Below are 12,798 nucleotides of genomic sequence, written 5' to 3'. Positions count from 1 at the left end.
TCTCAAACTCAAAGGCACATGACATGCACATGCTAATGCTACTTCAGTTTGGATGTCTATTTGAAATGACACGTGGCTTCGTAGTTTGGTGGTGAAGGATTATTATTATACTTTTGCTAAGATGTTCAGATTCCCAATATAGATTGTGATTGACTCATTGGTAGTTCTTTCATAATAATCTTGGAACAATGTTCTTTTTTACATCATTTTAATTTCTGCATAAACATTTCCTACTTCTCAGATGAATCAAACATTTTCAGGATTTTTGATGTAATTAATTAGCATAATTTGTGATCAAAATGGAAAGTTAAAATAGTTTGATACTTATTATTGTCAAATGTTATACACAAATTACATTAAAAAAAAATTACTGGTTAAGTAGCCTGGTATATTCAAATAGAATAAGGTCCAGTTTGGGTAAACAACTTAATTAAGTTACTTTTGAAGAAATAACTTAAACAATAAATGCTTATATTAAAAGTAGCTTATAAATAAGTTATTTTGTTTTTGGTTTTTTAGTTCTAAAAGTACTTATTTTAAGAAAAAAGTGATAAAAAATTTTTTATTATGAGAGAAGTTATTTTTTTAACTTCTCCTTAAGCACCAAAATAGTTTTTTAGAAAGTTACAATTTTATTTTGAAAATTATACCAGACATTAATACTACACATTTTTATAAGTTAAAAGTAAAAAAAAAAAAATAACTTATGAACCTATTTAAACGGGGCCTTAAGACATATTCTTATGTCTAATGAGTTTTTTTGTTTTACTTTTTTTCTGTACTCATGATAAGTGTTTTACATTATTATATTTTACAATCAAATGAAAATTTAAAATAACCAAATATTTAGCCACGTCAATTTAAAAAGTCACCTCATATTTAAGGATGGTTTGTGTTCATTTGGAGACTATTGCTGAGAGAGATGAAGTATGATTTATGAATGGCTCAACCTCAAAACCAGCATACTCCAAAAAGCTAATTCAACCAGTTATTATTGGGATAAGAAAATAGAGAAGGGGATGACAACAATCAAAATATATTTAGAGCAGCCAAAGATAAAAGTTCAAAATAATCTTTTCTTTGAAGGTTTTTAAAGTAATTTACAGTTAAGAATTTGTCAGATTTTGTTGAGTACTATTATATTTTTTTTGGTGACTGAGTACTATTATATTTGATATTATGTGTGTTGTTGTGAAATAAAAGATATATATAATAGAGATGTATAAATAGAAGACTCTAATATTAAAATAATTAGCTCAATAATAATTTATATATATATAATAATATTATATGTTGTAATGTATATATATATACAAAGATAGAAAGGAGTATTAAAAATAAAGAGAGAGAGAATCGCATATGTTTATTGTTGCAATCTCAATATAATAAAGATGGTTAATATTGCTATTAATATTATATGCAAAGAGTAATAGAAAATAGAATTCAAAATACTTATAAAATAAAAGAAGAGAAAGAACTGTAGTAGAAATATAAAGAGAAGAGTATTTGAGTTTATTATTGTTGTTGTATTTCTCTCGGAGGCAAAGGCCTCTATTTATACATGTACGAGGGGGATCAATTTCAACATTCATTAATTATTATTCCTTCTTTGAGAATGTGAGTACTGCATGGGAATGGGCATCCACGTCCCATTCTTATCTCAACATGTGTATATTTTCTTTTAATTAATTAAGTTAAATTCTTTACGAGTCTAAAAATCTATATCTGAATTTGTTTAGGTGAGCTTTAAAAAAAAATTTTTTTCGAGTTATTTTTTTTTTAAAGATCTTATAGAAAAGTAAAAGTAATTTTATGTTTGGATATTTCATGTAAAAAGATCTTTTTATCTATCAATTATGTTTAAGTATAATGATATAAAAGTACTTTTTTATTTATTTATTACACGAAAAATATCTTTTTTTTAAGAGAAAAGATCTTTTAAAAAATAATATAAATTACAACTTTTTTTTTTATTTTTCTAGTACTTTTACTTTTATTACTATAAATTTGCCAAACACGTTAAAAAATAGAAAAAGATATTTTTTATTAAAATAATGATACCCAAACAAACACAGAAACTATTTCGAATTATTTGCAATTATTTTTTTAATTAGAAAAATGAAAATAGAAAAGATGGGAAATTGAAGAGAAGTATATATAAGAGAGAAAGGTGGCGGCGTCTACCTCCGCCTACGGTAGAGCAACATAGGGAAGATAAAGAAAAAGAGAACGTAACATCACGACCCATTTGGATATTCTTTTCTTTGATCTCTGAAAGACACCATTTTTGGGATTTTTTAACCCATTTCTCTTCATTCACCATTTTTTATCTGTGTATTTTAATTGTTCTGTATATTTTAATATTGTTATCTGTATATTCTAGTTTTTTTTCTTGTGTTACTTCAATTCTAGGGTTTGATTCATGATATTTGTGGTGTGTTGCTAAGATGTGGTTGTCAAATACTCAAATTGTGTAGTCTATTTATTGGCAAAATCTGTCCATGAATGAAACAAATATGAGAGGAAAAAGAATTTATCGATATATATCAAATGAATTGATCCATATGACTCTGAATGCTATTTTCTTGCTAAATTGATCAAGATAATGGGGAGTGGGTTTGGGGATAGTCACCTAATCCTATGGGATGGAATAAAATTTGGAAGTTGTGGTATTTTATCTGTAAGGGGTATTTGCTATTTAGAAATTCTATGATAATTCAGTATGTAACATAGAGAAGGGGATTCTGTTGGCACTCTAGAACAGCAGAAGTATGTCTTTACACTGGAACATATGATGCACTTTTTTAAGTTTATGATTTGTTCCCTTTATGTTGACCTAGACATTTTGCTTTTCAAAAACAATAATAAAATATATTGATTCTGTGCATATGTGTTTACCATGGAATTAAAGGTTTGGTGTTAATTTTTATGAAAACATCACATTGCTTATATTTTCTTACTTTCTTTTGCTCTGATACTGGACAAAAAATCTGTGTTGTATTACAAATCTTTCGATGAATATTTACAGAAATATAGTTTTAGTTTCTGACCTTATAACCATGTATTCCTGAATTATTTGTTTACATTAGATTCATTGCAATGTTTGAAGCTTTTATTGATATCAATTCTCAAGTTTTAATTTGTTAATATGAATGTATCTTTTATTGCAGGTTTGTTGAATGTTTTCAGAATTCTGAAGTAGTAATTGTTTTCAGGTTTCAAGGCATAAAATTCTGACATGGATCCAAAACCCAAGTGAGCTCGTTTTCTTTTTTGGCTTTTGCTCGTATGTTTAGTTGGGACCATCTCATACTCCTTTGTTTGAAGCAGAGACCCTGATTATTATGTGCCTGGACTTATCATCAATGGACTATATGACAAAGATATCCAAATCCCTGACCCTTCTTATTCTGTGCCTGAACTTATGAAGGGCGCCACCAGTAGACTATATGACAAAGATATCCAAATCCCTGACTGGTACCATTTTAAATCTCCTCCTAGTTCACATACTCGTGAGCCAACTGAGTGAGTTCATCATAACAATCTATTTTGTTTAAATATATTAATATTAATTAATCAGTTTGTTCTTTTATACATCTTTTTTCTGTAATTGTTTTGTGCTACAGAGCCGAGAAACAATTTAATTTGAAACAGACGCATCCTTACCATGTATTGGCAATGGATCATTATAACAAAAGCATAGATAATAAGGTTTTTAATCTATTGCTTTTCTCAAAGTTTATTACTTTTATTCGAATTTTTGTTGTTGTTGATATTTGCTTTTTCAGGAGGAGGAGTATGAGATTTTAAGTTTGGTCAGTATGGGCAAAACAGTGTGCTTCGGTTACCTTGGTTTTCTTCGTCACCTCTTTTGGAAGGCCGTGCCTAAAAATTCCCCTTCGACAGCCGAGCCTAGAATTTTCTATGCTCGAGTTCACGAGTTTAAGGAGATTCATATACTATTTTGTGGCTTTTATAGCGATTCTATTGATGACTCAGGTATTCTCATGTGAATGTATATATATAGAATTTTTTTTGTTTAAATTATTTAAATAACCTTTCACTTGATGTTTGTTAGAGAGCTGTGAGATTTGCGGTCTCAAGAATTATGATGAATTCCGGAAGAAAGCAAAAGAATTGCAGGATAAAGAAGAAGAGAAAGCAATGGCAATTAATAACGGTGGATATTTGTTCTGTCCAATTAATTTTAGCGCCATGTACCAGTCTTCCCATGGAGACAAACAAATGTAAGCAACAACTACTATTTATTGTTTGTCTTGTTTTTTCTGTTTTTTTGAAGTTTATATTTATTTATTTATTTTATTCTCTTTGGAACTCTCCAACAATGTTACTAGGAAGCTCTTTCTAACCTTGTGTGGGGCCAATTTGTTATGTATGTGAGATAAACTTAGGAAATACTTTGTTGTTTTCTGATTTTTTTTTTTCATTTGTGTCCTGTTATGGTTTTTATTTTGTTGCCTAATTCTTATTCTTGAAACTGTAGGATGAACAGTGAATCGGATGGAAGGTGAAAGAGACCCAGGATGCCTGGTCCCTAGAAAAGTATGAAAGACATTACAATAATGATATGTTTGGTAGTAACAATTCTGGAAAATACTTTGTATTAAGTTTCTTATGCACTTTTTACTATAATAATGATAGGTTTGGATAGTTATAGGTGGTTTTAAATTGTGATTACAGTTTGCCACGGAGAGAAAGAAAATGCAGCTGATGTTGTCACATAAATTCGATTGGAATGGTGTTTATGGTGATGGAATTCCTTGAAATTTGTTTTTTTCTTGGTTGGTTGTTTGAATTTGTATGAGGCTTTGGATTTTGGTGATGGCTTCAATGGTTTGAATTAACTGTTAGAATTTGAAATCCAATACTTACACGGAGATTGTTTGAAACAATGCATATTGACTAAGGAATACTCAGCATGCTCCTAAAGCTAATTCAACCAATTATTCTTGGGATAAGAAAATAGATTTTGTTGAATACTATTATATTTGACATTATAATGTGTATATGTTTAATTAAGTTAAATTCATTAGAAGTCTAAAAATGTATAGAAACTATTTTGCATTATTTGCAATTATTTTTTTAATTAGAAAAATAAAAGTGGGAAATAGAATGAGAAGTATAAAGAGAAACATAGGGAAGATAAACAGAAAGAGAACGTAACATAACGACCCATCTGGATCTTCTCTTCTTTGATCTCTGAAAGACACCATTTTTGGGATATTTTTTAACCCATTGGCAGCTCAACCTGGTAGGGCACGTGCCGATTACGATTACCTCATCAAGCTCCTTCTTATTGGCGATAGCGGTATGTTCCTTCTTTCCCTTTTCCCTAATTATTCTTGTTATAATTATAGTTAATTATTATCTCAACATGTTGTGTTTACATAACTTGATTTTTGTTTAGGTGGATTATTTCGTTTTATTTGGTCTTGAATCATGGGATCCCTGAAGATATGCTTTTTACTTAGCTTACATTCCATTGCCATTACCGGAAGGGATTTTTTTTTTTGGTAGATTAATTGTTAATGGTGGTGTGGTATTGAGCTGAAACATCAAACATTATGTAGAGGAAAGTTATAATTTTGGGATTTTAGGACAGTTGATGAGGCATTGAAGTTGAAGATGTTGGAGGAGTACTTCGATTCTCTACTTAGCTAGGCCTAGAAGTAAAGTATATAGCTGAGTAGCAGGCATTTGAAGTTGTGCAAGTTTCATGAAGCTTGCCAGGCACACTGTGGAATGGTGGTAAAGAGTGTTTAAGACAAGATTAAGAAGAGAAACTCACATAGGGACATTTTGATTTATGCCGTTAGGATTATATTACGGGTAGATGGCAGGGTTTTTGTTGGAGAGCAGTTTATTAGTGTTCTTCGGCTCATCTAAAATTACCAGTATCATGGTGTTTCCAAATGTAAAAAATATATATATCAACTTGCTTGTCCAAATATACAAGTTCATATATCTGTTTCTGTCTTCTTTTGCGATTTTCTGATGGTTCCTTCACCACCAGTTTCATCAGCACTATTGGGTTCGTATCTATTGATTCTTCATTCCTTGTGAAAATGCTATGGGAGTTACAACATGTTGATGTGGCATATTGTACTTTCAAAATACATCAATTTAATACAGCCATTGTAAGTTGTCACCAACATCTAAACATATATTCTCTGTCTATGCGTCGATAACACAGGTAAAAATTGATAATTTTGTTATGGAAAATCTTTTTATCTTACAATTTATTACCCAATTTTGCAGCATTGATTTTAAGATAAGAACCATTGAACTTGACGGTAAACGCATTAAGTTACAAATCTGGGACACAGCCGGTCAGGAGCGATTTCGAACTATTACCACAGGTATGGGCATTTGTTTTATGCAACCTGGCTAATCTAACATGTTGTGCTCGTTTTAGTTTCACTGTTATTTGATGTTTGTATGCGGATAAATGTCCCAAACTTTGATTTTATCTCCCCCATTAATTGGATAGAGGGAAAATGTTTCTTACAATCTGACATGCTTTTGCAGCTTATTACCATGGAGCCATGGCCATTTTGCTTGTTTACGATGTTACTGATGAAGCATCTTTCAACAGTACTACTCTCCTTACCCTGATTGCATTAGCGTTTAAAAATGTTTTCAGTTTCAGTCTTCTGGTGTTTAATTTCTTTCTCTGATTTCTATTAAATTATGTCAACAAAGAGGTTATGTGCTTTGTAGTTAAGCCTCTTTGTCCATGTTGACCAGCTTTCAATTTTTAATGTACCTGCTTCTTTCTATGAAGATATTAGGAATTGGATTCGCAACATTGAACAACATGCTTCTGACAATGTAAACAAGATCCTTGTTGGTAACAAGGCTGATATGGATGAAAGTAAAAGGGTATGTACCTAAGAGGGTTATCTTTATGTTCATATCCGTCTTTATCTTACTGTTATCGCTCGATACCAACGCAAGGTCCCTTTTCTCCTCTATAGGCTGTTCCTACCGCCAAAGGTCAAGCTCTCGCCGATGAGTATGGTATCAAGTTTTTTTTCGAAACTGTGAGTAGAACATGGTTGACAACCACATTTTCATTGAGTTTCATGTGACTTCATTATGTTTTATATTGGAAGAACATTTGCAGAGTGCAAAGACAAACATGAATGTAGAGGATGTTTTCTTTTCAATAGCTAGAGATATCAAGCAAAGGCTTGCTGACACAGATTCTAAGGCTGAAGTATGTACTTGACCTTTTATTTTCGTCCATTTCATTATTTCTTTTCTAAAAGATTAGGGCTTGTTTGGTTCATATTTCATTTTCTTCATGCATAAGATCTCGAAAGCAGAAAACATTAAAAATGAAAACATCAACCGGATAAGGCTTAAACTATATATGGGGGTTAAGGCAGTACATAAAAATGTTGCTTCTTTGGTGCTTGATGATGATACTGATATTATCTATCTGTGGTGGTTCAGCCTCAGGCGATCAAGATCAACCAACCGGACCAGGCTGCCGGTGGTGGCCAAGCCGCTCAAAAGTCGGCCTGCTGTGGTTGATGAAAATAACAATTGTGCAGTAAGGAGGGTGAAGATTCAACAACACTTGCCCCTTCAAATGGGTATTATACTTAATTTGATGACATTACAAGTGGGAATGAATGTGTATTTTTTTGTCCCTTTGTATTTCCCAACTTCAAAAGTTTATGGTTTTAAGATAGTATTTCAAATATTAGTTGTTGGACTTTGTCTTGAGTTTATTTCAATTTTCTTCTTTTTCTTTTCTTGTACCCTGTCTACTAAGAAAAATATCTAACTTGTCTAGATTCAGATGTAGATTATTAGAAACATTTTCATATCTTGTTTCCAAATGTTTTTTTTTCTTTGTTGGTTGGCTGTAGAATCTTGAGATGCATAAATCTAAGAAGGAAAAAATGCCATGCCATCTCAAACTCAAAGCACATGGCATGCACATGTTAATGCTACTTCAGTTTGGATGCCTACTTGAAATGACACGTGGCTTCATAGTTTAGTGGTGAAGGATTATTATTATGCTTTTGCTAAGATGTTCAGATTCCCAATATAGATTGTGATTACTGATTGACTCATTGGTAGTTCTTTCATAGTAATCTATGAACAATGTTCTTTTTTACATCATTTTAATTTCTGCATAAACATTTCCTACTTCTCAGATGAATCAAGCATTTTCAGGATTTTTTATGTAATTAATTAGCATAATTTGTGATCAAAATGGAAAGTTAAAATAGTTTGATACTTAGGGCCCGTTTGGGAAACACCAAAAAGTTACTTTTTTCAACTTTTGACTTATAGAAAGTTATATTAATGTGTTTGGTACAAATTTTTAGATAAACTTTTAACTTTTCAAAAAGTTATTTAAGAGCTTTTGAAGAAGTTAAAAAATGTGACTTTTCCTATTTTCAAAAGCTATTTTATCACTCTTATTTAATGCACAACTTTAAAACAATGACTTCCATAATAACTTTCCAAATTCAAAATAACTTATTTAAAAGTTAATATTAATAAAAGTCCTTATATTTTAAGCTCTTTTTTCAAAAGAACTTATTTAAGAAATTTAGCCAAACTGACTCAACCAGGTTAAAATATTTTTTAAGTAGCCTGGTTTATTCAAATAGAGTAAGGCATATTCTTATGTCTAATGAGTTTTTTTGTTTTACTTTTTTTCTGTACTTATGATACGTGTTTTACATTATTATATTTTACAATCAAATGAAAATTTAAAATAACCAAATATTTAGCCACGTCAATTTAAAACGTCACCTCATATTTGGATATAGACAAAGAGGGTTTGTTTGAAAATCTAATTATTATTATCTTTCTTTTTATTGGTCAACATTCCCTTTCACGTTCTGATTAATATAATAATGGTGCCATCTGCCAAGCTTTCTGGAATAAAAACACCAATATTGACTCAGTAACACATCAATCATCTCATTGTCATTGACTTTGAGAATCTTCCATGGTGAAATCATTTCTTAGTTTCTTACCCAATCATATATTAATAATTACAAGCTTTTAAATATTCATTTTGGACGGAGCAGTAAAAAAATTTCATATTTTTTTTTCTATGAAAAGAAAAAACTTTGCTATGTACATTTTGAATGGACTATAACAATTTGACCATTGAATTTGTGGCAAAACTATCTTTCTTTTCTTTCATGAATATAGTAAAAGAAAGGGTAAAATATATTTTGTCCCTGAAGTTTGACAAAAATTTTAAAAATATTCTTAAGTTTTATTTTGTTTCAATTTTATTCCGAAAGTTCTCGATTTGCATCAAATATACTCCGGACTGCTAAATTTTCAAAAAATTTAAGACTAATTCAACAACAATTTCATAACAACCCTCAACACAAGCAAAGCAAGCATAATTTTCTTGCATTATTGTTAGATTGGTCTTAATTTTTTTGAAAATTTAGCCGTTAAGGATATATTTGATGCAAATCGAAAATTTTTGGAATAAAATTGAAATAAAATAAAACTTAGGAATATTTTTGAAATTTTTGCCAAATTTCAGAGATAAAAAATATATTTTACCCTAAAAAAAATTTGATTATAGGTTTGGTCGAAGGTTGGGACCCGAGAAAAATGAAAAGGAAAAAGAGAGGGTAAGAAGAAAGTGCATATATTCTTTGTTTCTCGATCGACGATAGTGGGAATACGCAATCAACGTTAGAGATTTAGGAATTAGGAAAAAGCTTTCATTTTTACTCTTTTCAGTTTTCCCATTCCAGCACTTACTCGCTTCGCTTCACCGCTACTAGGGTTCGCTTCGCCCCCCTTTCCATTTTCTGTACAATTCTCTCTTCAGGTTCTTCTTCTTCCTCCCTTGTAATTCCTCTCTTCACCTACTATTTCTCCCCTTCAAGTTATCACATTTTTTTATAAATTTTTTCTCGTTTCGATTCATACACTTATGTTTTGTTAGACTTGAATCTATGGATCTTTCAAAATCCTGCGCTTTTTTTTCTTTCTATTTTTGTAATTAAAAGTTGAATCTTTTATATCTATTGATTAGACATAAATGTTGCATCTATTGTTTTCTGGCGTTGGAGATGGTAGTTTTTTTTTTTTTTTTTTAATTTATTTGTTTTAGCTGACCCTGATTGATTTTTTGTATGTGTGCGTTAGATGTGTGCCTATGATAAAGGAAGAACTTGAGTAGTGAAGATCTTTGGAAGGAACTAAAGAAATAAAATTTTGGTGATATTGTTGGTTAGTTGTTTTGGATTGAGATCCAATGGCATGGTTTAGAGCTGGAGCCAGCATTGCAAAGCATGCAATTAGGAGGACCCTTTCTCAGAGTAGATCCTCGTATCTGGTGTCAAGGGCTAGGGTCTTCCCATCATCACAACCACCACCACCATCACAGGGTAGAGGATTCCACACCACTCTTTTCAAGTGCAAGGAGCAAGCTGCGCCTGTACCCCGTGCTGTGCCCCTTTCAAGGTTGACCGATAGCTTCTTGGATGGGACAAGCAGCGTGTACTTGGAGGAGCTTCAGAGAGCTTGGGAGGCTGATCCCAACAGTGTTGATGAGTCATGGGACAATTTCTTTAGGAACTTTGTGGGTCAAGCTGCCACATCGCCTGGGATTTCTGGCCAAACAATTCAGGAGAGTATGAGATTGTTGTTGCTGGTGAGGGCATACCAGGTGAATGGCCACATGAAGGCCAAATTGGACCCTTTGGCTTTGGAGGAGAGAGAAATCCCTGATGATTTGGACCCTGCCCTTTACGGTTTTACTGAGGCTGATCTCGATAGGGAATTCTTCTTGGGGGTGTGGAGGATGTCTGGCTTTTTGTCCGAGAATCGTCCTGTGCAAACCCTTAGGTCCATTCTGACACGGCTAGAGCAGGCTTATTGTGGAAGCATTGGATACGAGTATATGCACATTGCAGACCGCAACAAGTGTAATTGGCTAAGGGAGAAGATTGAAACCCCTACCCCTACACAGTATAACCGGGAGCGCCGTGAGGTTATTTTCGATAGGCTTGCTTGGAGTACACTGTTTGAGAACTTCTTAGCCACCAAGTGGACTTCAGCAAAGAGGTTTGGACTTGAAGGAGGTGAGACACTTATTCCAGGCATGAAAGAGATGTTTGATCGCGCTTCTGATCTTGGGGTTGAGAGCATAGTTATAGGAATGGCACATCGTGGAAGACTGAATGTATTGGGTAATGTTGTTCGGAAGCCACTCCGTCAAATCTTTTGTGAGTTTAGTGGTGGTCATCAGCCTGAGGATGAAGTTGGGCTTTACACAGGAACTGGTGATGTTAAGTATCACTTAGGAACGTCTTATGATCGCCCTACACGTGGTGGCGGGAGGATACATTTGTCTTTAGTGGCAAATCCTAGTCACTTGGAAGCTGTCAACCCTGTTGTTGTTGGGAAAACTCGAGCAAAGCAGTACTACTCAAATGATGTGGACCGAACAAAAAACATGGGTATATTGATTCATGGAGATGGTAGTTTTGCTGGACAGGGCGTCGTCTATGAAACCCTGCATCTTAGTGCTCTTCCAAATTATACTACGGGTGGGACTATACATATTGTCTTCAATAATCAAGTTGCATTTACAACTGATCCAAGGTCTGGCAGGTCCTCACAGTATTGCACTGACGTTGCCAAGGCTTTAGATGCTCCTATCTTTCATGTGAATGGTGATGATGTGGAAGCAGTTGTGCATGCCTGTGAACTTGCAGCTGAGTGGCGCCAGACTTTCCATTCAGATGTGGTTGTCGACTTAGTGTGCTACCGTCGATTTGGTCACAATGAGATTGATGAACCATCTTTCACGCAGCCTAAGATGTATAAGGTTAGCCCTTTTGGTTATTATGCCTTTTGTACTTTCTTCTTTTTATATGCATGTGGCTTTGGGACTAATTAATTGGACTTGCAACTTTCTCCTCTATATAGGTCATCCGCAGCCATCCTTCAGCACTTGAGATCTATCAGAAGAAGCTACTGGGAACTGGGGAGGTGACAAAAGAGGACATTGATAGAATACACAAAAAAGTCACTTCAATTCTAAATGAAGAATTTTCAGCTAGTAAAGATTACATTCCAAAACGAAGGGATTGGCTTTCGGCGTATTGGCTTGGTTTCAAGTCACCTGAGCAGATTTCACGTATCCGAAATACTGGGTATGGTACATTTCATGTTCCTTTTCCATTGGTATTTTCTGTTATCTGTACAACACTGCTGAAATATGTGATCTTTTTCCTGCAGTGTGAAACCAGAAATTTTGAAGAATGTCGGGAAAGCAATCACAACCATCCCGGAGAATTTCACACCTCATAAAGCAGTGAAGAGGATTTATGAGCAGCGTGCCCAAATGATTGAAACAGGGGAAGATATTGACTGGGGTTTTGCAGAAGCACTTGCTTTTGCTACGTTGGTAGTTGAAGGCAATCATGTTCGATTAAGTGGTCAGGATGTTGAAAGAGGAACTTTCAGTCACCGCCATGCTGTAGTCCATGATCAGACAACAGGGGAGAAATATTGCCCCCTTGACCATATTGTCATGAACCAAAATGAAGAGATGTTCACTGTCAGCAACAGGTAATCCTTCCGTTTACAGAGATGTAGTCATCTTGTTTGCCTTTGCCTGTCTTTTGGGAGTTCCAACTTCCAATTTGAAAATACATATGCCGAATTTCTTTTAACTGATATATAGTCATATTATTTTATTAAATTGTTATTTTGGATTCCTCGTGCTACTGTTATTTTTATTATAAAATGAAAAAGTCAATTATA

At 33.2% G+C, this 12,798-nt stretch overlaps 2 protein-coding genes across 14 annotated transcripts in view; both read left to right on the top strand.

The window, feature by feature from the left end:
• Positions 2,112-8,156, top strand: LOC107635649 (ras-related protein RABE1c). Of its 11 annotated transcripts, XR_002362085.1 has the most exons (14): positions 3,789-3,999; positions 4,079-4,247; positions 4,505-4,563; positions 4,702-4,768; positions 5,264-5,331; positions 5,767-5,778; positions 5,994-6,052; positions 6,280-6,380; positions 6,550-6,615; positions 6,806-6,903; positions 6,999-7,064; positions 7,148-7,240; positions 7,480-7,622; positions 7,902-8,156. XR_002362085.1 is itself a non-coding variant. In XM_021122238.1 (13 exons), exons 3-13 carry the CDS (start codon positions 4,522-4,524, stop codon positions 7,558-7,560), a joined length of 753 nt encoding a protein of 250 aa, XP_020977897.1. In that variant the 5' UTR covers positions 3,789-3,999; positions 4,079-4,247; positions 4,505-4,521; the 3' UTR covers positions 7,561-7,824. The 11 variants fall into 11 exon arrangements, 6 of the variants coding, with proteins under 6 accessions (XP_016194660.1, XP_020977900.1, XP_016194658.1 ...); XR_002362087.1 differs by lacking the exon at positions 7,902-8,156 and having other exon boundaries at positions 7,137-7,240; positions 7,480-7,824; XM_021122238.1 differs by lacking the exon at positions 7,902-8,156 and having other exon boundaries at positions 7,480-7,824.
• LOC107635648 (2-oxoglutarate dehydrogenase, mitochondrial) overlaps positions 9,616-12,798 on the top strand; it is a 5,595-nt gene continuing 2,412 nt past the window's right edge. The window contains exons 1-4 of one of the 3 annotated variants that reach the window (XM_021122237.1): positions 9,616-9,850; positions 10,171-11,857; positions 11,959-12,185; positions 12,271-12,603. In XM_021122237.1, the coding sequence (XP_020977896.1) occupies positions 10,280-11,857; positions 11,959-12,185; positions 12,271-12,603 (2,138 nt within the window). In that variant the 5' untranslated portion in view covers positions 9,616-9,850; positions 10,171-10,279. Of the gene's footprint in view, positions 9,871-10,170; positions 11,858-11,958; positions 12,186-12,270; positions 12,604-12,798 lie in introns of all 3 variants that reach the window. The other 2 variants (XM_021122236.1, XM_016339171.2) reach the window with 2 other exon arrangements.

Source organism: Arachis ipaensis, chromosome B04 (assembly GCF_000816755.2).
Source record: "Arachis ipaensis cultivar K30076 chromosome B04, Araip1.1, whole genome shotgun sequence".
NCBI lineage: Eukaryota > Viridiplantae > Streptophyta > Magnoliopsida > Fabales > Fabaceae > Arachis > Arachis ipaensis.
Note: the sequence above shows the minus strand (reverse complement) of the source record. Positions and strands in the feature narration are given on the sequence as shown.